General features: G+C 44.6%; 1 protein-coding gene across 1 annotated transcript in view; it reads right to left on the bottom strand.

Annotated features, from left to right (window-relative positions):
- dpysl5b (dihydropyrimidinase like 5b) overlaps positions 1 to 27,036 on the bottom strand; it is a 92,005-nt gene that overhangs the window by 37,055 nt on the left and 27,914 nt on the right. The window contains exons 3-4 of the mRNA XM_078541493.1: positions 6,749 to 6,928; positions 6,409 to 6,477 (exon numbers count right to left, since the gene is read on the bottom strand). Of these exons, the coding sequence (XP_078397619.1) occupies positions 6,409 to 6,477; positions 6,749 to 6,928 (249 nt within the window). The remainder of the gene's footprint in view (positions 1 to 6,408; positions 6,478 to 6,748; positions 6,929 to 27,036) is intronic.

Genomic DNA, 27,036 nt, shown 5'->3' with positions numbered 1-27,036 from the left:
GGCATGGAAGTGTGATTGGAAGTTCATCTTGGAGCCAAATATGAAACCAAGGTTGCAACCAGTCTGGATGTCTCCAAGGGACAGCTTGCAAATGAGAAATATGAGGTGTCAAAGTATAGATCCTTGGGGCAGGCAACAGTACAGGAGCATGAAGAAAAATCACTGCAGGTGATTCTCTGGCTGCAAATGGATAGGTCAGAATGGAACCAGCGAAGTGCAGTCCCACCCAGTTGGACAATGGTGGAGGAGGATGATGTGTGATCAATCACGTTAGAGATCAATCATGTCAAAGGCCGCAGACAGATTTAGAATACTTAGTTTTGTAACAGACACATAGGATGTCATTTGTGACATTAGCAAGAACTGATTTGGTACTGTGGCAGGGTGCAAACCTCATCAGAGGGATTCGAAAATAGAATTCAGGGAAAGGTGAGCATGAACTTGAAAGGTGACATGTTCAAGGATTTTGGAGAGCAAAGGGACGTTGGAGATGGGACAGAGGGGTGGAGGTTTTTCTTTTTGAGGACAGCAGTGAAGACTGCAGACTGGATTGGTACAGGGGCAGTACCTGAGGAGAGAGAACTGTTAAAAGTATCTAGCACGGGAGTCAGGAAATTAAGTTGGCTGGCTAGCAGTTTAGTGAAAATAGGATCAAAAGGACAGGAGGTGCACCTCATGGACGAGATGAGCTCGATGGGTCATTAGGTAGGATAGGAGAGAAACCAGAGAAAGATGAAAATTCACAACTAGGGAATAGAGGAAACCTTAGAAGTTTGGCCTGGTCAGATAGGGGAAGGAAAAAAAGCAGTGCGGTCAGCTAATTGGATGGTCTCAGTCTTAGTGACAAAGAAGACCATGAGCTCCTCATACTTATTGCTGGGGATGAGTAAAATGAGAATAAACATCTGACTTCTATTTATGATCCTTCCTACACCCTCAGACCCCAAGGCAATCAAGGGTGTGCTTTCTTTTCTCTACATGAATTTCCAAAGGTTATAAAACAGAGGCTCAGTCAGAAACCCACAAATAGTAGATGGAATAAACCATTTAACCTTATCAACGGTATTGCTTCCTCATGAACTATTTGCTTTCATCGCTGTACGTTTTCACTTTTAGCTTGCTGTCTCACGGAAAAAGCTTCTATTTACTTGAAATTAAAGTGACCCTATATTATAAATGTGCAGAATCATCCGGTCTCGTTGGCGGCAGGCGTCATGGTGGGCATGAGAAGGCTAAAAATCGGTTTCATGCCGTCATGAAACCAATTGGCAATTGTCTGCTCCGCCCGTCAATGGCGGGCAGCATTTCGTACCGTCCAACGTCTGGACCTTAATTTTAATGCATTTCATTATTGTGCTCTCACACCAGAATCATCCCCCAAGTGAATTTACCACCCATATCGATCAGAACAGCGTAATTCACAACTGCCTTTAAAAGGCAGGCATCTGGCGAGCTGAACTTAAGAGGGGAACTTGGAGGTGAATGCACACAACCTTGTGTAGTGCTCGCGAGGATTGCCCATAGGACATCGGGGGGAAGTCACTATTTCCCAGCTGGCTTTCAGTGCAGTGTCAAGGCAAGGGCTTCAGTGCAGGTGAGGGTGGCAGGAGGGGTGTGTGGGCAAGGCAACACAGATTGAAGGGAGTACACCAGCAAATGCCAGGAGTGTGGGGGGTGTGAGGGAGGCAGCCATGCACTTGGAAAAGCTTGTCAAAAGGTGAGCATTCTTCCGCGGGTGAGACGGTGCATCAGCAGCTCCGTTGACATGCTTGGAGTCAGGCCTCTAAAGCTTTACTGCCCACTCAAGCAATAAAAAAGCATGAATGTGTCACCAAATGCTCCACAAATTTACATCCCTCGGGCGCACACTGCAAATGAATGTTTTAGAGGCCAGCAGAACAAATGGATGACTGGGCAAGTTGTAGATTCCCCTTGCAAAATGTGGCCATGGCACAGTCACTGGTAGAAGTGGCTCAGAGCTCCTTGCAATGTCCTTATTAAGGTTTGGACCAGTATCCCTCATGGTTCAAGCTAACAATGCAACCTTGCAGTGCAAGTTAGGAGAATGCCTGCAGTCTAGTGGTCGAAGCTCCCACCAATCGGTCAAGTGGAGTGGGGCAGAGGTGATGGGGTTTCAGACAACCGTGAAGCGCACTATACACTGGCCATCCAAGATGTGGCCAGCACGCTCCTGCATGAGTGAAGGGGCTTTCAGACTTAACCAAGAAGGGTCCTTAGGGGACATGTGCTAACTCATGCATCTCTCTTTTTGATCCTGCAGGAGAACATCAGGATCATTGAGCCTGGTGATTTAGTAGGACGCCCCATGGCTTACAGGGGGCAGAGAAGAAGCAGCAGAGTGTGGCAGGTGCGCCTGGCTCGACAAAGGGAGGAGCACCTCCCTCAAGATGAAGGGGCATCAGGGCCTGCTGCACACACAGCTGAAGATCCCCAGAGAGCCGTCACTCGTAGGTGCTTCACTAGACCCAGGATCTATAGACGGCACCTGTCATTCCTGCAGATAACTGAGAACAACTGTCGCTGAAGACTCCACATGTCTAGGGAACTGGTCGGTCACATATGCCACCTGCTGCAGGATTTGGCGCCACGGGGACATGGAAGGCATCCACTGCTAATGGCCATGGAAGTGACCGCGGCATTAAATGTTTATGCCAGTGGCTCCTTCCAGGGCTCCATTGGTGACCTGTGTGGAATCTCACGAATCTCCATGCACAAGTGTATCCAGGAGGTCATGGACGGCATCTTCACGACGGCACAGAACTTTGTGCATTTCGCCCAGGATTAGGGAAGCTAGGAAGCACAGATCTCTGGTTTTCCACAGGTGCAGGGCACCATCGGCTGCACTCATGTGGTGCTTAGATTTCCATGACAACAAGCAGTCAACTACATCAACCGCAAAGGCTTCAACTTGCTGAATGTTCAGCTGGTCTGCAACAACCACAGATGCATCCTACAGATCTACATCGGGTGAAGCTTCCCAGGGAGTGTCCACACTTCTAAATCCTGAACAGGTCTCAGATCCCTGACATTTTCCAGGGTCCACAAAGGATGCAGGGTTGGCTCCTCAGGGACAACGGCTACCCACAGGTTGAGGATACCTGTGCAGCGGCCTCAGACTGTAGCAGAGTGACGCTATAACGAGGCTCATGCTGTGACCTGGACTTTGGTGGAGCAAACGATAGGCATTTTGAAAATGAGGTACCAGTGCCTTGACAGTCCCGTCAAGCACTGCAATACAGCCCCAGGGAGTGTAGCACATCATCATAGCTTGCTGTCCGCTACACAACCTGGTGCTGCAATGGGGGAGGATCTGGCTGAGGAGGAGATGGAAGAGCTGCACATCTCCTCTGAGGAGGAGGATATCAAAGGAGATGATGATGATGATGATGAGGTCCTCGATGGCGAGGATGCTGGAGATGAGGCCATCACACTAGTCCATGTGCTCGGGAGACCCTGATAGCCGCAATATTCATGGAGGACGATGACGAAATGCAGTGAAGTCAGTCCTGACATCCTCACCTTGTGAATGTTTGACTCCTGTGTGGCTGGTGGCAGTGCACATAATCTCAGTGCTCAGACTCAAGTCATGGAGATGCAACAGAGGCCCTAATAGTCGCTAGATTCCAGGAGGATGACAACGACATGCACTGGGACACTCCATAGATCTTCACATTGCCTTTGTGAATGTCTGACTCCTGTCTGGCTGAGGGCAGCTCACCTGCGCTCTGTGATCAGGGTCATACCATGGAAAGGTATCCATGAATCTTTAAATGCACCTTATCCTTTGTCAGCCTTCAGCAGCTGTCCCCTTCAGGAGCACAGCATCACTGGTCACAGATGCTGAAGAGATGGGGGCTAGCCCTACCTCAAAAGGTGCTGAGAACACAGAATGACAAAGTCTGATACCTGCCCACGACATTCTGGCAGCAATGACAAGCATCGAGGTGCAGGCATCACTAATATGTCCAGGGAGTGTGAAGCCAGACCACCACTTTGGTCTGAAGGTTACACACTGCATAGGGAAGAGGCCCTGGACTGAGACACCAGCCTTTATCTTGTGCAGGAACCAAAGTTTCACATTGGAGTGACAAGAACACTGCTCATCAGAACAAGGAGACATTCTTGGGAGTTTATTTACAATAGTGAACATTATGTACAAGTGATTAACACCTGTGCACAGGCTGTGCAACTACATCTTCTTAATTTAGAGGTGTCAGCTGTGGCTCAGGTCATAGCACCCTCGCCTTTGAATCAGAAGGTCGTGGGTTCATGTCCCACTCCCGGAAACCAAGAACTGTGAATGTACTCGAAAGAGTTGCATTCTGTGACTGTCGATAACTCGAAAGAGTTACATCTTCTTAATCTTCCTAAGCCTGCTGCTGCATATTGGGTGCTCCCTCCAAAATCCACAGCGGAGGTGGAAGCAGCCTGCTAACTGCTACACCCTGTCTGTGATGACTTTGGTGTGTGTCCCCTGGAGGGCCCTGGCCTGCTTTTGTGTGCCCTGCTTTGGACCAGGTGCAACCTCCTTGCCCTGCGTCACTGGAGTTGATGGGGGTCACAGGAAGAGGGGATCTGCACATTTCCATATTCACCTGGGTGATGGCCCGGGGTGTTGAGCTGCTGGTCCTCCTCCCTATGGGTGCCTGACGGCCCCTGGCTGACTCGTTGAGAAGGGGAAGCTGGAGTGAGACTGAGCTGCCCTGCACCCCTCTCATGTTGACACTACTGGCCATCTATGGCATCAGCAATGGAGTTCAGCCCATGCAGCAGTGCAGGACACATGTCCTGGACCAAGGCCTCCATGGCGGCTGCCATCCTGCTATCGTTGACCTCGGTGCACTGGCATGCCGGCGCTATCACCTTGGACTGAAGGCAGACCGACTCCTCCATTGTCCCTTGCAATCTGAAGAGCGCACCAGACATCCCTTCCTGATGTTCCCGTGATTGTCTTTGCAGCTTCACCAACTGATTGAGGACTGAGTCCAGAGGCTCATCATCTGACTTGGACTCAGCAGGTTACTTGCCTCCAGCAGTCCTCTGAGTGCCGGCAACCAAGGATGTCCCTGCCTCTGCGGAACAGGTCGTGTGTTGTGCTCCCAGGCTGTGATCTCGAGGTTGCTCTACATATAGGTCCCACTGAGGTGTGTGTCGCTGTGCTGGTGGAGGGTGGGTGAGCGCTGTGATGGGTCTTCAACGGTGCTGCCCTTAGGGTCCTCATCAGAGGTGCTTTCAGTGCTGGGATTGGGATCAAGGTTGCCTGTGGGTCAGATGTGCCTAGAACAGAATGGGGAGATTATTTGTGCTTTGCAGCCACGTTAAACATAGACAGTGGGCTCAGAGTAGTGTTGAGAGGGGGATGATGTGGTGCCGGATCCTCACATAGGTGTTTGCCACCGGCCTCATCATCGCCGCAGGAATGATCCACATCCTCTCTGGCCAGCTCCAACACGCGACTCTCGAACAGAGTGAGGACCTTGATGTTTGGCACTTCACCCCCAGTCTGGGACCTCTCTCGTTAATTGTGCGCAATCTTGTCCTTCATAAAGGCAGGTAGATAAAGGCATAAAGCGCATGCCAGGCCAAATGAGAAGGATGCCAGGCAGGCATGTGTGCTGAGTGGAGCCATGGATGGGATGAGGACGCTATCTCCAGAAATGTGGCCAGATGGAGATGTGAGGGTGTGTGTGAGAGAGTGAGTGGCGGTGTCCCTTGAGCTGGCAGTGAGAGAGAGACCAGTGAATGTGTAATGGACTTGCGAGTGGGTAAGTTGAGATTGATAAGATGGTTGACTTACCGGCGGCACAGATGAGATCAGTCATCCTTTTCCTGCACTGGATGGCCAACCTCTTGCGTACAGCGTTGGCATTGACTACCTCTGCTACTGCCTCCCAAGCCAGAGTGGTGAGACTGATGGGCCTCCTGCAGCTAGAGCAGGGGTAGAGGACATTACAGCAGACCTCCACGGCGTCCAGAAATTATCCCAGAAATGTATCACTGAATTGGGGGGGACTTCACTCTTCCTGCTTTTTGGGACCATGTCTTCACTGGACGAGTCCTGAGCTACAAGCATTGAGAACAGTGCACGTGGCTGCAGTTTACAAATGGCACCCAGTGAGAGGAAGCAGCAAGATAATGACATAGCAGATAAATCTGAGGCCCACCAAAGATCCAGTGCGTTTCCCATGACTGCATAATTTACGATGCGGGAAGGGGACGATACGGCACGAAAATCTGCCATTGGGGCCGGTGGGTAAAATGTCTTATTGCCATGTCCACTACCGCACTTAGTGCAAGTCTGGGATGATTCTGCCCAAGGTTTATGGTAAATATCATTTTTTTGTAAACAGACACTTAATGTGCCTTAATCATTTTAATAAGACAAACCTCCTCAGGTCTGCTGATGTCTAATCCTTCAGGCCCAGTGATTCCCAGTTCAAGGGCTTCTTTTGCACCCTGAAAAACAAAAGAAGAAATAATGCTACAGCACAATCCTCATTCCGGAATTAAATTATTAATTCACCTGCATTAGCTTTAATGCTACTAGAAGTTCTGCAGCATAGAATACACATAACATTGGGTTAATTAAAGCTTTGAATGCAACCTTAAATTCTGCTGTGCCTGTGTCTAAAATGCAATTCAAAGATGACTTCAAACACTACTCATGCATAATTTCAAACATTTTTCATTGCTGACATGGCAGCCAGTTTTAAATGTGAGCATTTACCTCTGCTACGAGCTCTCCATTTTCAGCATGGACACAAGGTATGGCACCAAGGCTTTTACATGCACGAAAAACTTGGTAAAGCTCACTGTCCCGCAGCATGTATTGGTCCTTATAAGTCATGTATGCCTGGAATGAATTCACTCCGTGCTCTTTCACTAGCTCCTCCATTTCAAGTTGCACCTGAATAATTAAAAAAATTGTTGAAGATTTCACCTTAAATGTGCTCATTTTTATCCATATTTATTTAAAACTCATCTATAGCATTACGAGCATTAGGAACAGTAGTAGAAGGCCATAGGGTCCCTTGAGCCTGCTCTGTCATTCAATAAGATTATGGCTCAACGTCCACATCACTTTTCTGCCCTATGTTCATATCACATAATTCCCTTGGTGTCAAGAATCTATTGGTCATGGTCCTGAATATACTCGATGACTAAGCATCCAGAGCCATTTGGGGCAGACAATTCCAAAGATTCACAGACACTTGAGTGAAGAAATTTCTCATCTCATTCTTAAATGGCCAACTCCTTATCCTGAGACCACTAGTTTTAGACTCTCTAGCCAGGCTAAAAAGCCATTCAGATTCTGTCCTGTCAAACCCTCTCAGAATCACAGAATGTTAAGGCGCAGGAGGCCATTTGGCCCATCACATCTGCACCGGCTCTCCAAATGAGCATTATGACTTTGTGCCATTCTCTTGCCTTTACCCTGTACCCTTCCACATTATTTCTTTCAGATAATCATCTCATGCCCTCTTTATTACCTTGATTGAACCTGCCTCCACACTTTCAGATGGTGCATTCCAGACTTGAACTACTCATTGTTTGAAAAAGATTTTTCTCACATCACATTTGCTTCTTTCGCAAATCACGTTAAATCTGTGTTCTCTCATTCGCGATCCTTTTACAAGCGGGAACAGTTTCTCTCTATCCAGTCCTCCCAAGGTTTTGAACACCTCTATCAAATCTCCTCTTAGCATTCTCTTCTCCAAGGAGAACAGTCCCAGCCTCTTCAATCTATCTTCATAGCTGAAGTTTCTCATCACTGGAACCATTCTTGTAAACCTGTTCTGCACTCTCTCCAATGTGTTTACAACCTTCCTATAATATGGCGCCCAGAACTGTACACAATACTCCAGCTGAGGTCTAATCTGTTTTATATAAACTCAGCGTAATCTCCCTGCTCTTGTACTCTATGCCCCTATTAATAAAGCCCAGGATACTGTATGCTTTATTAACTGCTCTCTCTACCTTCAATGATCTATGCACATATGCACCCAGGTCCCTCTGCTTCTGCACCCCCTTAAGAATTGTATGCCTTATTTTATATTGTCCCTCCATGTTCTTCCTATCAAAATGCATCACCTCACACTTCTCCACGTTGAATTTCATCAGCCACCTATCTACTCACTCCACCAACTTATCTATGTCCTTTTGAAGCTCTACACTGTCCTCCTCACAGTTTACAACGCTTCCAAGTTTCATAGCATCTGTAAACTTTGAAATTGTCCCTTGTGCACCAAGATCTAGATCATTAATATATATCAGGAAAAGCAAGGGTCCCAATACTGACCCCTGGGGAACTCCACTCCAAACCTTCCTCCAGCCTGGAAAATATCCATTCACCATTACCCTCTGTTTCCTATTACTCAGCCAATTTTGTATCCATGTTGCAACTGTCCCTTTTAGTCCATGAGTTATAACTTATCTCACAAGTCTGCTGCATGGCACCCAATCGAATGCCTTTTGAAAGTCCATGTACACCACATCAATAGCATTACCCTCATCAATCCTCTGTTACCTCTTCGAAAAACTCCAGCAAGTTAGTTAAACATGATTTCCCCTTTTGAAATCCATGCTGGCTCTTCCTAATCAACCCACATTTTTCCATGTGACTATTAATTCCATCCTGAATAATTGTTTTAAGAAGCTTCCCCACCACTGAAGTCGAATTGACTGATCGATTGCTGGGCGTACAACCTTTTTTGAACAAGGGCATAATGTTTGCAATTCTCCAGTCCTCTGGCACCTCCCCTGAGTCTAGGGAAGACTGAAAGATTATGGCCAGTGCCCCTGCAATTTCCTCTCTTACTTCCTTCAATATCCTTGGATGCATCTCATCCGGTCCCGTTGCCTTGTCAACTTTAAGTACCAACAGCTTATGCAACACTTACTCATCAATTTTGAAGCCTTCAGACAGAGTTTCCTCCTCTGTTGCTACGGCCTTGGTAGCATCTGCTTCCTTGGTAAAGACAGGTGCAAAGTGTTCCATTTAACACCTCAGCCATGCCCCCTGCCTCCATCTGTAAATCCCCTTTTTGGTTCCTAATCAGCCCTATTCCTCCTTTTACCATCCTTTTACTATTTATGTGACGATAGAAGACTTTGGGATTCCCCTTTATGTTGGCTGCCAGTCTTTTCTCATAAACCTTCTTTGCTTCTCTTATTTGCTTTTTCACCTCCCCTCTGAACCTTCTGTATTTTGCTTGGTTCTCAACTGTATTTTCTACCTGACACCTGTCATAAGCACACTTTTTGTTCTTTATCTTAATTTCTATTTCCTTTAATCCAGTTAGCTACTTCTCCATTCATTTTATGAGTGCTAAATCTTCAGAAATTTTGTATGTTCATCTTTATTGAGTGCCTCAAGAAAAGTCCCATATCACCTCCACTACTGTCATTATTAACAGTTTAGTTAAATTTTCTCAAAATAATTTCTTTGCACTTTCCTGCAATTTCTAAAGGCATGAGCAAAGTCTTGGTAATCTTGAGACAGACAGCATCTGGAAAAATCTGAGAACATTTTCTCCACTGATGAAGTGCAAAAAGGTTCAAGATATAAATGGTAGAATCACATACCAGTTAACAAATTAAGAGAGCCCTCATATACAGTTCCTGTGTTTACAAAACTTCAAAAATATTAGCCAGTTTCACCTAGCCCCTCTCTTTGCTAATTAAAGGATGCATACTATCTGATCCATGTGTCATCTTAATATTTAATTCATTAAGCTTGGCATGCGCTTTATTGGTAGCCACATGATTCCAGAGCTAAAAACAGGTATAAGTGCAATTTACTCACACTATTTGAAGACTTTTTAAATTGACCTTTAATTCCCATTTATTCTGTGTACAGCTAAAAGCAATCCCTTGATCGCTCTGGCCAAATACAGTGTCCCTCTCAATTACACAGAGCTCTTGTAGTACTCATTTCAGTTATCCTCAAGTGATTTTTATATAATTCACAGGCCACAGGTCATTTCTTTGTATTTTTGAATAATTTCTCATTGACTTTCATGCAATTTAGACCTGCTATGAGGTTCAACTACTTCCAAGTCAAGAATTGGTTCCAATGGATTGCTAAAATACTAAGGGTAGTCTATAGTAGCATTCACACTTGTTTTTCTAATGATGCATTATGAAACTCTTTCAAGTTATCAACAGTCACAGATTGCAACTCTTTCGAGTACAATCACAGTTCTTGGTTTCCGGGAGTGGGACATGAACCCACAACCCTCTGATTCAAAGGCGAGGGTGCTATGAACTGAGCCACATGATGCATTATGAAGCAGCTGTAAATTATCTTCCCTCATAACTTGCCCCTGGTGTGTTCACTTTACTTCAGAATTTCTGACATCCTCAATTACATTATAATTATCTGTAGCCTGTCTTAATTCCAAAATAGCTTTTATATATTTGCTCATCCCACGCTACCAATAGTGGCTGAAATCAGTTAATCATTATTGGTTTCCACGTATAGTAATTGTGATTTTACCTAATGCAGTGACAGCCAACCTTTTGATGGTGGTTAGATCACTCCTTACCAATAATAGCAGTCCTCTGCATTTATGCTCACGTTTACATAGTGTTCCAAGTCCTCTTTATCTTCATATCTAATTTTTATAATCATGTTTACATGAAGAGCTGCACTATGTCCATATATACAATGATTCCCTGTGCCAAAAGCTCTCCCTCTAATTGTGTGGAGTTTATCCACCCCAATTATCTACCAAGGCAATTAAAGTTGAAAAATTGGGGAGAATTAGCAGTCATTGAAGTCAATTACTTTGCTACTTTTATACCTTTAGATTAGATACAGAAAACAACCTAAAGATAACTGTAAAACAAAAACAGAATTACCTGGAAAAACTCAGCAGGTCTGGCAGCATCAGCGGAGAAGAAATCAGTTAACGTTTCGAGCCTTCATGGCCCTTCGGCAGAACTGAAGCATAGTTAGGAGAAGGGAGAAATATAAACTGGTTTAAGGTGGGGGGGGAGGGTGGGGAAGAGAGACGTTGAGGGTGTGGTGATTGTGGAGATAAGCAGTGATAAGAGCAGATAATCAAAAGATGTCACAGACAAAAGGGTCAAAGAGGTGTTGAAGGTGGTGATATTTGTCTAAGAAAAGTGCTAATTAAGAATGGAAGACAGGATATTCAAAGTACAGCTCTAGTGGGGGTGGGGTGGACAGACTAACAAGGTTTTAGTTTTAGATTTAAAAATAATGGAAATAGGTAGGGAAAGAAGAATCTATATAAATTATTGAAAAAAAAAAGTGGGGGGGGGAGAAACGGGGTGGGGATGGGGAGTTTAAGATCTAAAGTTGTTGAATTCAATATTCAGCCCGGAAGGCTGTAAAGTGCCTAGTCGGAAGATGAGGTGCTGTTCCTCCAGTTTGCGTTGGGCTTCACTGGAACAATGCAGCAAGCCAAGGACAGACATGTGGGCAAGAGAACAGGGTGGAGTGTTAAAATGGCAAGCGACAGGGAGGTTTGGGTCTTTCTTGCGGACAGACCGCAGGTGTTCTGCAAAGCGGTCGCCCAGTTTGCGTTTGGTCTCTCCAATGTAGAGGAGACCGCATTGGGAGCAACGAATGCAGTAGGCTAAGTTAGGGGAAATGCAAGTGAAATGCTGCTTCACTTGAAAGGAGTGTTTGGGCCCTTGGACGGTGAGGAGAGAGGAAGTGAAGGGGCAGGTGTTGCATCTTCTGCGTGGGCATGGGGAGGTGCCATAAGTGGGCGTTGAGGAGTAGGGGTTGATGGAGGAGTGGACCAGGGTGTCACGGAGGGAACGATCCCTACGGAATGCCGTCAGGGGGGGTGAAGGGAAGATGTGTTTGGTGGTGGCATCATGCTGGAGTTGGCGGAAATGGCGGAGGATGATCCTTTGAATGCGGAGGCTGGTGGGGTGATAAGTGAGGACAAGGGGTACCCTATCATGTTTCTGGGAAGGAGGAGAAGGTGTGAGGGAGGATGCGCGGGATATGGGCCGGACACGGTTGAGGGCCCTGTCAACGACCGTGGGTGGAAAACCTCGGTTAAGGAAGAAGGAGGACATGTCAGAGGAGCTGTTTTTGAAGGTAGCGTCATCAGAACAGATGCGACGGAGGCGAAGGAACTGAGAGAATGGGATGGAGTCCTTACAAGAAGCGGGGTGTGAGGAGCTGTAGTCGAGGTAGCTGTGGGAGTCGGTAGGCTTGTAGTGGATATTGGTGGACAGTCTATCATCAGAAATTGAGACAGAGAGGTCAAGGAAGGGAAGAGAAGTGTCAGAGATGGACCATGTGAAAATGATGGAGGGGTGGAGATTGGAAGCAAAATTAATAAATTTTTCCAGGTCCCGACGAGAGCATGAAGCAGCACCGAAGTAATCATCGATGTACCGGAGAAAGAGTTGTGGGAGGGGGCCGGAGTAGGACTGGAACAAGGAATGTTCCACATACCCCATAAAGAGACAGGCATAGCTGGGGCCCATGCGGGTACCCATAGCCACACCTTTTATTTGGAGGAAGTGAGAGGAGTTAAAGGAGAAATTGTTCAGTGTGAGAACAAGTTCAGCCAGACGGAGGAGAGTAGTGGTGGATGGGGATTGTTGGGGCCTCTGTTCAAGGAAGAAGCTAAGGGCCCTCAGACCATCCTGGTGGGGGATGGAGGTGTAGAGGGATTGGACATCCATGGTGAAGAGGAAGCGGTTGGGGCCAGGGAACTGGAAATTGTTGATGTGACGTAAGGTGTCAGAGGAATCACGGATGTAGGTGGGAAGGGACTGGACAAGGGGAGAGAGAAGGGAGTCAAGATAACGAGAAATGAGTTCCGTGGGGCAGGAACAGGCTGACACGATCGGTCTGCCAGGACAGTTCTGTTTGTGGATTTTGGGTAGGAGGTAGAAGCGGGCCGTCCGAGGTTGGGCGACTATCAAGTTGGAAGCTGTGGGAGGAAGATCTCCAGAGGAGATGAGGTCAGTGACAGTCCTGGAAACAATGGCTTGATGTTCTGTGGTGGGGTCATGGTCCAGGGAGAGGTAGGAGGAAGTGTCTGCGAGTTGACGCTCAGCCTCCGCGAGGTAGAGGTCAATGCGCCAGACAGCAACAGTACCACCCTTGTCAGCGGGTTTGATGACAGTGTTGGGGTTGGACCTGAGAGAACGGAGTGCAGTGAGTTCAGAGAGAGACAGATTAGAATGGGTGAGAGGAGCAGAGAAATTGAGACGAATGGAGGAACAGCACCTCATCTTCCGACTAGGCACTTTACAGCCTTCCGGGCTGAATATTGAATTCAACAACTTTAGATCTTAAACTCCCCCTCCCCCCATCCCCACCCCGTTTCTCCCCCCCCCACTTTTTTTTTTCAATAATTTATATAGATTCTTCTTTCCCTACCTATTTCCATTATTTTTAAATCTAAAACTAAAACCTTGTTAGTCTGTCCACCCCACCCCCACTAGAGCTGTACTTTGAATATCCTGTCTTCCATTCTTAATTAGCACTTTTCTTAGACAAACATCACCACCTTCAACACCTCTTTGACCCTTTTGTCTGTGACATCTTTTGATTATCTGCTCCTATCACTGCTTATCTCCACAATCACCACACCCTCAACGTCTCTCTTCCCCCCACCCCGCCCACCCCACCTTAAACCAGTTTATATTTCTCCATTCTCCTAACTATGCTTCAGTTCTGCCGAAGGGCCATGAAGGCTCGAAACGTTAACTGATTTCTTCTCCGCCGATGCTGCCAGACCTGCTGAGTTTTTCCAGGTAATTCTGTTTTTGTTTTGGATTTCCAGCATCCGCAGTAGCTTTTAGCTTTTTGTTTTTATCTAAAGATAACTGTATTGTTTACCTTATACTTATTCTGCAAATCTCTTCATTACATCTTGGGGTTGACACACTATTTTTGCTAATTGTCCCCACAAGTAATATCAGGCCTCTCATTTTATTCCTCCTTTCACAGTCTGATAACCATACCAGTTCTTTCACAATCTATATAAATAACTTGGACGAAGGGACGAAATGTATGGTTGCTAAATTTGCTGATGACATAAAGATAGGTAGGAAAGTAAATTGTCAAGAGGACATAGAGTTTACAAAGGGGCATAGATAAAGTGAGTGGGTAAAAATTTGGCAGTTGGAGTATAATGTCGGAAAATGTGAACTTGTCCATTTTGGCAAGAACAACAGAAAAGCAGCATATTATTTAAATGGAGAGAGACTGCAGAGCTCTAAGGTACAGAGGGATCTGGCTGTCCTGGTACATGAATCACAAAACATTAGAATGCAGGTAATTCAGAAATGATTAGGAAGGCAAATAAAATTTTGTTATTTATTGAAAGGGGGGTCAAGTATAAAAGTAGGGAAGTGTTGCTTCATCTGTACAGAGACCACATCTCGAGTACTGCATACAGTTTTGGTCTCATTACTTAAAGGATATAATTGCTTTAGAATCATAAGAACATATGAAATAGGAGTTCAATAAGATCATGGCTGATCTATTTGTGTTTTGAATTCCACATTCCCATCTACCTCCGATAACCTTTGATTCCCTTGCCTAACAAGAATCTACCTACCTCTGCCTTAAAAATATTCAATGATCCCATCGCCACCGCCTTCTGAGGCAGAGAGTTCCAAAGTCAATCAACCCTCAGAAAAAAATTTCTCCTCATCTCTGTCCTAAAAGGGCAACCCCTAATTTTAAATTAGTTCTGGACTCACCCATGAGACGAAACATCCTTCCCATGTCCACCTTGTCAAGACCATTCAGGATATTATATACTTCAATCAAATCACCCCTCTCTCTTCTAAACTCCAGTGGAAACAAGCCCAGTATGTCTAACTTTTCCTCACAAGACAACCTGCTCATTCCAGGTAGCAATCTAGTAAACCTCCTCTGAACTGCCTCCAACACATTTACATCCTCCCTTAAATCAGGATACCAAAATTGCACATAATATTCAAGATGTGGATGTGGTGATTGTTGCTTTAAGGCCAGCCTTACTGAGTAAGGATCACGTGGTCAGAACAGCCAAACACCACCAAGCGCGTGGAATCTCATAAGGGGTGGAGTTTTCCTAGCCTGGGGAGTGTATTGTAGCCTTGCCAGAAGCAGGCTGCTAATCCAACAGCTCTGTAAATAAAATTCATTGTTCAATTAAAGAAGCCTCTCGGTAGTACATCTCTACGTCTGGCGACGAGGAATCACAGAATTTTAATGGCACAGGAGGCTGCCATTCGGCCCAACGTGTCTGCACCAGCCCTCCAAATGAGCATTATGACCTGGTGCCATTGCCCTGCCTTTTCCCCGTAACCCTGCACATTGTTTCTATTCAAAGAATCACCTAATGCCCTCATGAATACATTGATTGAACCTGCCTCCACAACACTTCCAGGCAGTGCATTCCAGACCCAAACCACTCGTTGTGTGAAAAAGTCTTCTCTCACATCACATTTGCTTCTTTTGCAAATCAATTTAAATTTGTGCCCTCTCGTTCTTGATCCTTTTACGAGCAGGAACAGCTTCTCCCTATCTACTCTGGCCAGCCCCCTCATGATTTTGAATGCCTCTATCAAATCTCCCCTTATCCTTTTTCTCTCCAAGGAGTACAGTCCCAACCTCTCCAATCTATCTTCGTAAGTCAAGTTTCTCATCCTTGGAACTATTTTTGTAAACATCTTCTGCACTCTCTCCAATGTGTTCACATCCTTTCTATAATGTGGTGCCCAGAACGGTACGCAATACTCCAGCTGAAGTCTAATGTATGTCTTATATAAATTCAGCATAATCTCCTTACTCTTGTAATCTATGCCCCTATTAATAAAGCCCAGGATACTATACGCTTTATTAATTGCTCTCTCCACCTGTCCTGTCACCTTTAGTGATCTATGCACATATACACCAAGTTTTTCTGTTCCTGCACCCCCTTCAAAATTTCACCCCTTATTTTATATTGTCTTTCCATGTTCTTCCTATCAAAATACATCACCTCACATTTCGCTGCATTTAACTTCATCTGCCACCTATCTGCCCACTCCACCAACTTGTCTATGTCCTTTTGAAGTTCTACATTGTCTTCCTCACAGTTTACAACACTCCCAAGCTTCGTATCATTTGCAAACTTTGAAATTGTCCCCTGCACACAGAGATCTAGATCATTAATATATATCAGGAAAAGCAAGGGTCCCAATACCAACCCCTTGGGAACCCCACTACAAACCATCCTCCAGCCTGAAAAATATCCATTGGCCATAACTCTCTCCTTCCTATTTTTCAGCTGATTTTCTATCCAGTAGCATCAGGATAAATGATCCTGATGCTACCTCTTGCCCTACAACTGTGAGCATCTCGTTTTAAAGAAGAAAAAGATATATACTTACCAGGATGCCTCTCTTTGGAAGGATTGACCCATTTGACTCCTCCACAGAGGAGTCAAGAGCCTCTGGTTTTATTTCCAGGCCGACTAAATAGGGGAGGCGGCAAAGCGCAAAGCAATTAGAACGTCTGTGGGAGTCAAACTTACAACCTTATTTGCAGTCTCACAGCCCCAAGCGTGTCTGACTCCAAATCATTCAGTGAGCTCGTGGATTTAGTGAAGGGCCATTTTCAGCCCAAACCATCGATAATTATGCAAAGATTCAAATTTAATACAAGGGTGAGGGCCCCAGGTGAATCGATCACGGCTTATATTGCTAAGTTGAAGCAATTGTCAGAGCATTGAGCTTTCGGAGCGACCTTGAATGACATGCTACGGGACTGGTTAGTTTGTAGCTTGTGCAATGACGCCATTCAGCATCTATTGCTTGTACAAGTCGATGTAACTTTTAAACGAGCAATGGAGATAGCACAGGCCATGGAAGGCACTGAAAAAGATTCACGGGAGCTACAGAGCTTGCAAAACTGTGCCGTTTACTAGTTACGGCTGGAACCTGCAGCCAGGTGTGGCGCCAAAACCGCTGAAGCAGCAGCAAAGCGGGAACCATTCCCAGTCACCCAGAAATCAAAAGAAATACCAGAGGCAGACAGTGGTCCTCAAGTTGAAATGTTACCAATGTGGGGGTAACCACACTCCTGCAACATGTAGATTTAAGGAGGCAGAGTGCAATTACTGTCGCAAAAGAGGACATTTGATAAAGCAGTGCAGAGCATAGTGCAGACTGCCAAGTAACCAGCCAGCAAAGATGTTAGAAGTACATAACGTTAAAGAGCCTGAAGTAACTGATTCTGACATCCATTCTCTCTTTAATCTTAAAGCAGTCAAGACAGACCCTATATTACTGTCACACTCCATGTGAACAGGAAGCCTCTAATTATGGAGGTGGGGACAGGGGCATCAGCCACAGTAATGGGTGAGCACACATTTCAGTACCTGAGGGAAGGTACCCAACCCTTGAGCCTGGAGAGAACTTCTGCCCAGCTAAAGACTTACACTGGAGAAGCAATAAAAGTAAAAGGCACCACCATGGTACCTGTGAACTATAGGCAGCAGTCAGCCCAGCTCCCAGTCATAATAACGATTGAGGAAGGACCAAGCCTTCTGGGCCGTGATTGGCTAAAAGAAATCAAGTTAAATTGGTCTGAGATTTTTCAAGTGAGGGCAGGAGGACTGCTAGATTTGTTGAAAAAATATAACAGCGTCTTTCGCAAAGCATTAGGAAAAATCAAAGGCTTGCAAGCCAAGATTTATGTTGATCCAGAGGCAACTCTCTGAGTTTTAAGGCAAGACCAGTGCTATATGCCTCAAGAGAAAAAGTGGATGCTGAGTTAAACAGGTTGGAGGAACTAGGCATCATACAGCCGGTTCAATTTTCAGAATGGGCAGCACCCATCGTCCCCGTACTGAAACTGGATAAGACCATCCGCATTTCAAGCAGTTATAAGCTAACAGTTAATCAAGCCGCCAAGTTGGTTAAATATCCAATTCCAAGAATTGAAGACTTGTACACAAAGTTGTCAGGAGGTCCTACACTAAGTTGGATATGAGCCACGTGTGCCAGGAACTCAAGATAGGTAACACATCACAATAAACACACACAAAGGCCTTTTCCAGTATACGCACCTCCCTTCTGGTGTATCTTCTACATGTACAATATTTCAAAGGACAATGGCGAGTCCACTAGAGGGACTACCACGGGTTGTCATATACCTTGATTACGTCCTCATACGAATTAGGAGCAGGAGTAGCACATTCAGCCCCTCGAGCCTGCTCTGTCATGCAATAAGATCATGGCTGATCTCAATGTAACTTCAATCCCACATTCCTGCTTACCCCCGATAACCTTTCACCCCCTTGTTAATCAAGAATCTATCCAGCTCTGACTTAAAAATACTCAAAGACTCTGCTTCCACCGCCTTGTGAGGAAGACAGTTCCAAAGACTCTCAACCCTCAGAGAGAAAAGAATTCTCCTCATCTCTCTTAAATGAGTGACCCCTAGTTCCAGATTCTCCCACAAGAGGAAACATCCTCTTCACATCCGCCCTGTCAAGAGCCCTCAGGGTCTTACAGGTTTCAATTAAGTCATCCCTTACTCTTGTAAATTCCAATGATACAATCCTAACCTGTCCAGCCTTTCCTCATAAGACAACCCATCCATTCCTAGTATTATTCCAGTCAATCTTCTCTGAACTGCTTCTAACGCATTTACATCTTTATTAAATAAGGTGACCAGTACTGTACACAAAACTCCTGACGTGGTCTCACCAATGTCTTGTACAACTGAAGCACAACCTCCCTACTTTTGTAATCAATTCCCCTGACAATAAATGATAACATTCTATTACCTTTCCTAATTACTTGTTGTACCTGCATTCTAACTTTTTGTGATTCATGCACTAGGACACCCAGATCCCTCTGAATCCTCTCACTATTTCACATTTTCCCACATTATACTCCATTTGCCAGATCTTTGCCCACTCACTTAACCTATGCCACTTTGCAGTCCCCTTACGTCCTCTTCGCAATTTACTTTGCTACCTACATTTGTGTCATCAGCAAATTTAGCCACCATTCCTTCCACCAAGTCATTTATATAAATTGTAAAAAGTTGAGGTCCCAGCACTGATCCCTGTGGCACACCACTCGTCACATCCTGCCAACCTGAAAAAGACACATTTATGCCAATTCTCTGCTTCCTGTCAGCTAGCCAATTGTTTATCCATGCCATGTTACCCCCTACACCATGAGCTTTTATTTTCTGCAGTAACCTCTGATATGGCACTTTAATCAAATGCCTTCTGGAAATCCAAGTACAGTACATCCACCAGTTCCCCTTTATCCACAGTACATGACTTCTTCAAAGAACTCCAATAAATTGGTTAAATATGATTTCTCTTTTACAAAACCATGTTGACTCTGCCTGATTGCTTTGAATTTTTCTAAGCGCCCTGCTATAACATCTTCAATAATAGCTTCTAACATTTTCTCTATGACAGCTGTTAGGCTAACTGGCCTATAGTTTCCTGCCTTCTGTCTCCTTCCCTTTTTGAATAAAGGAGTTATGTTTGCTATTTTCCAATCTAATGGAACCTTCCCTAAACCTCGGGAATTTTGGAAAATTAAAACCAGTGCATCAACTATCTCACTAGCCACTTCTTTCAAGATCTTGGGGTGAAGTCCATCTGGACCTGGAGATCTGTCAGCCTGCAGCCCGAATAATTTGCTCAATACCACTTCCCTGGTGATTGTAATATTCCTGAGTTCTTCCCTCCCTTCCATTTCCTGATTTACAGCTATTTCCGGGATGTTACTTGTGTCCTCTCTAGTGAAGACCAAAGCAAAATACCTGTTTAATTCATCGGCCATCTCCCCACTTTTCATTATCAATTCCCCTTACGCACGCTCAATAGGACCAATGCTCAATTTGTTAACTCTTCTCTTATTTAAATATCTATAGAAACTCTTACTATTCATCTTTATGTTGTTAGCTTTCTCTCATACTTCAGTTTTTCCCTCCTTATTAATCTTTTTGTCATTCTTTGCTGTTCTTTGCATTCTTTCCAATCTTCTGACCCAGCACCCATCTTTGCGTAATTATATGCTTTTTCTTTAAGTTTGATACTGTCTTTAACTTTTTTAGTTAACTGTGGATGGTGGGTCCTCTTCTTGGAATTTGTCTTTCTCATTGGTATGTATCTATTCTGTGTATTCTGAAATACCCCTTTAAATGTCTGTCACTGAACTTCTATTGACATATCCCTTAACCTCATTTACCAGTTCATTCTTTAGTGAACTGCTTCACTGCTTTTATGCCCTTATAATTGCCATTATTTAAGTTTAAAATACTAGTCTTGGACACACTCGTTTCTCCCTCAAAATTAATATAACATTCAATCATATTATAATCGCTGCTACCTAGGGGTGCCTTCACTTGGAGGTCATCAATTAATCCTATCTCACTGCACAATACCAAGTCTGCTCTCTGGTTGGCTCCAGAATGTGCTGTTCTAAGAAACCACCCTGAAAACATTCCATGAACTCATCTACGCTACCTTTGCCCATCTGATTTTTCCAGTCTATATGTAGATTAAAATCCCCCATGATTATTGCTGTGCCTTTCTGGCAAGCTCCCATTATCTCTTCTTTTATACTTGTCCTACTGTGTAGTTACAATTACACAGGGAGCCTGTACATGACTCCCACAAGTGACTTCTTGCCTTTATCATTTCTCACCTCAATCCAAACCTCTTCTACATCCTGGTTTCCTGAACTTAGGTCATCCCTCTCTAATGTGTTAATACCATCATTAATTAACAGAGCCACCCCTCCACCTTTTCCTAACTTCCTGTCCTTCCAAATTGTCATATATCCTTCAATATTCAGGTCCCAATCTGCTATCCTGTAGCCATGTCTCTGTAATGGCTACCAGTTTGTACGTATTTATTTCTATCTGCACTATCAGTTCATCTGTTTTGTTTCAAATGTTACGTGCATTTAGGCACAGAGCCTTTAGTTTTGTCCTTTTATTATTTTTCTTGCGTCTAACTTTACCTGCTGATTCACTCTTAGATTTGTACTCTCTATCCCTTCCTGTCACAGTGTTTATCATTTCCTATATTAATACCAGTCTCTCTTGCCTTGTCTCTACTCTTTGGTTTACCACATCTTCCCAAATTTAATCCCTTGCCCTACTATTGTCTAAAAACCCTTTCTACTTCCCTAGTTAGGTGGCTCGTGGGGACACCAGCACGGTTCAGGTGTAGACCGTCCTAACGGTACAGATCCCACTTTCCTCAATAGTGGTGTCAGTGCCCCACAAACTGGAACCCACTTCTACTACACCAGTCTTTAAGCCACGTATTCATTCCTCTAATCTTATTTGTCCTATGCCAATTTGTAAGTGGCTCAGGTAATAATCCAGAAATTACTACCTTTGAGGTTCTGCTTCTTAATTTGGTGCCTAGCTCGTCATATTGACGATGCAGAGCCTCCTTCCTCATCCTGCCTATGTTGTTGATACCTCCATAAACCACGACCACTGGACGCTCCCCCTTCCACCGCAAGTTCCTCTCCAGCCCTGAGCAGATGTCCCAAAACCTGGCACCGGGCGGGCAACAAAGCCGTCAGGACTCTCGCTCTTTGCTACAGAGAATAGTGTCAATCCCCCTTACTATACTGTCCCTACTACCATTACTTTCTATTTTGCTCCCCCTACTTGAATGGCTTCCTGTACCACGGTGCCATGGTCAGTTTGCTCATCCACCCCGCAGCCCCCACTCTCATCCAAACAAGCTGAGAGAACCTCAAACCTATTGGACAATTGCAGAGGCTCACACTCCTGCCCTCTGGGTCCCCTTATCTGCCTCACTCGCAGTCACACCCTCCCATCCCTGGCTACTGACCAAATCAGAAGACCCTATCCTAAGTGGTGTGATTGCTCCTGGTATAAAGTATCCAGGTAACTTTCCCCTCCCTGATGTGTCACAGAGTCTGTAGCTCAATGATTCTAAGTCGAAGTTCCTCGAACTGCAAACACTTACTGTAGACGTGTTTACCCTGGATCACAATGTTATCCAGGAGCTCCCACATGCTGCAGCCTTGACACATCACCTGTCCTGCCATCTTTAATGTGTTTTAAATTATTATTCAATTATATTAATCACTTACTTATGTTGCTTTCTTACATATTTTATTAACTTTACCCCCAAATTGTGGTCGACAGAGGCCGAGCATTTAGTAAATTTAGAGGAGGTATTAAAAAGATTTCTAGGAGTGGGAGTTCACCTTAAAAAAAGAAATGCACTTTCCAAGCCACCGAGGTTACCTATCTGGGCAGTGTAGACGCACAAGGATTACACCCCATAGAAGGAAAGGTTAGCATGATAAAGAAGGCGCCTTCCCCCACAAATATCACCAAACTCACATTTTTAGGGATGGCAATTTTACCCAACTTATCGATTGTACTGGCCCCCTTGTGCATTCTGCTGAAGAAACACCATCATTGGTCCTGGAAAGTTCCACACAAGGAAGCCTTCAACAGAGTAAAACAACAGCTGCAATCCTCAACCTTGTTAATGCACTTCGACCCATCCAAAGAATTGATGTTGCCTGCGACGCCTCTCCATATGGCGTCAGTGCAGTGTTGTCCCATGAAATGGACGACGACTCTGAGAGGCCAATAGGTTACGTATCAAGAATGCTCTCAGTAGCTGATAAAGGTTATTCGCAGATTGAGAAGAATGAACTGTCAATAGTCCGAGTTAGAAAATTCCACCAGTACTTACGTGGCAGGCACTTTACTATCATCTCTGATTATAAACCGCTCTGGGCCTTTTCAAAGAAGACAAGGCTATACTGCCGATAGCCCCGGCAAGAATTATGCGATGGGCATTAATTCTGTCCGCCTACGAATGCACTTTTAAGCAGTGACCCGGGATACACAGTGAACACGGATGCTCTTAGCCGCCTAGCCTTGCAAGGAAGCTTCGTGTGTACTCCTGCACCTCGAGAAATCATCCTTGCATTGAATTTCTTAGACACATTGCCTGTCAGAAGGTCAGGAACTGGACTAATCGAGATCCGCTTCTGTCCAAAGTGAGAAACCAAATACCTGTAGGATGGTTAAATGAGTCCGTCTTCGAGGAAATGAAACAATTTTTAACCTGGAAATACAAATCGAGTTGTCAGGATGGCATCATACTCTGGGGAGTCAGGGTAGCCGTTCCTGTACCAGGCAGGGAACTATTCCTACTTACACAATGCTCATTCTGGCATTTCTAAGATGAAAATGCTCACCAGGAGTTACGTGTGGTGGCCTGGTAAAGATGCAGATATCAAGAAGCTAGTCAAGCACTGTCAACAGTGCCAACTGCAGCAAAAGTTGCCAGCCGCAGGCCCCCTACAGCCTTGGGAATGGCTTGGTTGGCCATGGGTGCGGATCCATTTAGACTACGTGGGTCCATTCCTAGGCACAATGTTTTTGCTTAGAGTCAACGCACACTCAAAATGGATGGAGATTTTTGAGGTGAAATTACCTACGTCGTATGCAACCATCGAAAGTTTACACCAATGCTTTTCGACTCACGGATTGCCATAAGTTACTGTATTAGACGATGGAGCCGTATTTACAAGTGCTGAATTTCAGAACTGCACCTGTCTAAACGGCATTAAACACATCGAATTGTGCCTTATCACCAGCATCAAATGGCTGAGAGGGACGTCTAAACTTTCAAGCCAGGACTAAAGAAATTGTCGGGAGGAACCTTGGAACCTGAAATCTCACGCTTCCTTCTTAGCTACCGCACGACTCCACATGCAACAATAGGAGTTCCAACAGCAGAACTGCTTATGAAGTGTCATCTCAGAACGAGACTGAAACTTGTATTTCCAAATTTTCCAGGGAGGGTAGCGAAGAACCAAGGTAATCAGAAAACAAGCCACGGTTTGCGTAGTAGAGCCCAGAAATTTACAGTAGATGAAGCCGTATATGTAAGAAACTTCGGTAGCGGTCCAAGTTGGATCCCAGGGATTATTGTCTGTGAGACTAGGCCCCTTTCATACCAAGCAGAGATGGAAGGCCAGATCGTTTGTAAACACGTGGATCACCTGAGGAGCAGGGAGATGCTTCCACAGTCAGTGTTGCCACCAAGGAATGTTATCGAACCCGTAAGCACCGAAGTACCTGATCGACTTGTTATAGACATAACTGGCGTCACCATTGAATCAAATAGTAATGAACTGCCTGTGCCAAAAGAGGTACCCATTATTGCAGTGTTCATGTTGATCCTGTAGGAGAGCCTCAGGCTGTAGAGTTACGCCGCTCTACCCAAAATAGAATACCCACTCAATGATTTAATTTGTAATTGCTGGCCCTATGTACATGTGCATAGTCTGAATTCATGGCAAAGTGCAGGTGTGATTATTTCTAAGATCTTTGACATTGTTTTCTCTTCACCTGTTAAAGTAATTTGTTTAAGGAATGTAAAACAAGGAGTTAAAGGGGAAGGGATGAGGGGATTGCGTTAAGGCCAGCCTTACTGAATAAGGGTCACATGGTCAGAACAGCCAATCAACCACCGAGCGCAGGGAATTTCATAAGGGGATTGAGTTTTCCTAGCCGGGGGAGTGTATTATAGCCTTGCTAGAAGCAGGCAGCTAATCCAACAGCTCTGTAAATGCAGTTTGTTGTTCAATTAAAGAAGCCTCTCGGTAGTATATCTCTACAATGGCCTCACCAATGCCCTGTAAAACTGAAGCATAACATCCTTACTTATGTTCAATTCCTTTTGTAATAAAGGATAGCACTCCATTAGCCTTCTTGATTACTTGCTGTACCTGCATACTAATTTTTTGTGACTCATGCACTCGAACACCTAGATCCCTCTGCACTTTGGGATTCTGCAGCTGTTCTCTGTTTAAGTAATACTCTGCTTTATTAATTCTTCCTGCAAAAGTGAACAATTTCACATTTTCCAACATTATACTCCATCTGCCACATTTTTGCAGTCCAGAGAAAGTTCACTTGACTGATTCCTGGGATGAAGGTGTTAGCTTATGAGGAAAGGTTGAGCAGGTTCGGCCTGTACCCATTAGAGTTCATAAGAATGACAAGTGATTGTATTGAAACATATAAAGATCCTGAGGGGACTTGACAAAGTAGATGCTGAGAGGATGTTTCCCTTGTGGGGAGTCTAGAACTAGGGGACACAGTTTAGAAATTAGAGGTGTCCCATTTAAGACTGAGATGAGAAGTGTTTGGAAATAGAGTTGGCTTAGATAAGTTATATTGGTATTTGTGGATGTTAGGAATAAGTTTTAACTTTAATGTTTAGGTTTGATCTGTATTTCTGTATCTGTGCGTTAAGAAAAGGTCAAGTTGAGTTTTATTTTCACTTTAAAAAAGGTGTCTGCATTTCTAATGAGAGTTTACGACTGTTAGAGAAGTTAAGTAAACATGAATAGAAAAACTGGGTTGCTGCCTAGCAACAGGGGACCCAGAGAGGCAGGTCCCTCCCACAGACACAAGTAGAAACAGCAGTTTGATTTGGAAGCTGTTTGAGTTCAGTTGGTTTGAAGACAGCTCCAGCCAGATGTAACTCAGATGGGGCAGATAGCCAGACCAAGCTAAAATCGGTTGAAAGTAGCTGCCAGAGAGAGACTGGAGCAAAGAGACAGATAGCAGGTTCCAAGCTAAAGAAGAAAGTCCCCAAATCCAGGGGAGTGAAACAGGTGAAAGCCCCAAGAAGGCCTTCTAGTCAAGGGAAGGACAGAAACCTGGAAAAGGTTCTGTTAAGTGTAGTTAATAGTGAAGGGCAGAGAAAAGCTGCAAGCATCAAGATTAAAGTTTCAAGCTGCAGGAAGCAGAGTCAAAGTGACATAAAAACTTGTGAAAAGTCAGAAGATCCAAAGAGGCAACTGAAGGTCTGTAATTCTGCACTGTCTGTGGAATTCTCTTCTCCAAGAGTAACGGAGGCTGGACCATTAACTATATTCAACGCTGAGATAGATTTTTGGACAAAGGCGTCAAGGGTTATGGGGGGGACAGGCAGTAAAGTGCAGTTGAAGTCACAATCAGATTAGCCATGGACTTATTGAATGGCGGAGCAGGCTCGAGGGGCTGAATGGTCTACTTCTGTTCTCAACTCTTGTGATCACTCCAGCTGGACATTACCACCACTTTTTCTTTTCTATTTAATTAATTTACAATTACAAAATAGTTTCTTCTCATCGTACCATATATTTGCATCTTACATTTCCACTATTTTTCAACCAGAATTCTTTCCATTGCATCTTTTTAGCTTTTATCTTTCCAGCTAAATGTTCAATTATAATTAAAATCAAATGATTATTTTTACTTACAAAATGCTTTATTTCTCAACACATCAAGAGAGGTTTCATGGCAACTGCAGTTCATTGTTAATATATAAAGGACAAATCAAAACCTTGTATTTGTACAGAACCATTAATGTAAAGAACATCCCATGGTCCTTTCCAGATAGGCGTATGGAAGGTGGACACCAAGCCAAGGGAGGACAGAGTATGGCTAAGGTAATGGAAAGTTTTGGTGCAAGTGTTTGGATGCACAAGGGGCCAGAATCTTAGGAAAAGAACGTTCTGAGTGCAGGGCTGGGGAGATACATAGGATTACATGATATATGACATGGAAAGGCTATTCACCCCAACCAGCCCACAGCGGCATTTATGTTCCACTCGAGTCTCTTCCCATCTTTCCTCATCTAGATCTATTATTGTAACCCTCTATTCCCTCTCCCTCATACGGCTGTCTAGCTTCCCCTTAAATGCATCTATACCAATTTGCTTCAACCACTCCCTGTGATAGCCAGTTCCACATTCATCACCACCTTTTTGGTAAAAAAAAAGTTTATTCTGAATTCCCTACTGGATTTCTTTATGACTATCTTATATTGATGGCCTTTAGTTATGCTCTTCCCTGCAAGAATAAACACTGGCCGGCCCAGGTAGGACTGGAAATACTCGCCTAAAGTCAATGGACTTTTGGCTGTCCTGCCAGATTTTGTCGTGGGTCCCACCGCGAGCGGGACCAGAAAATCCTGGTCATTCTTTCTG

Source organism: Cetorhinus maximus, chromosome 5, assembly GCF_964194155.1.
Source record: "Cetorhinus maximus chromosome 5, sCetMax3.hap1.1, whole genome shotgun sequence".
Classification (NCBI taxonomy): domain Eukaryota; kingdom Metazoa; phylum Chordata; class Chondrichthyes; order Lamniformes; family Cetorhinidae; genus Cetorhinus; species Cetorhinus maximus.
The sequence above is the reverse complement of the archived record's forward strand: the minus strand, read 5'-3'. Positions and strand labels throughout refer to the sequence as shown.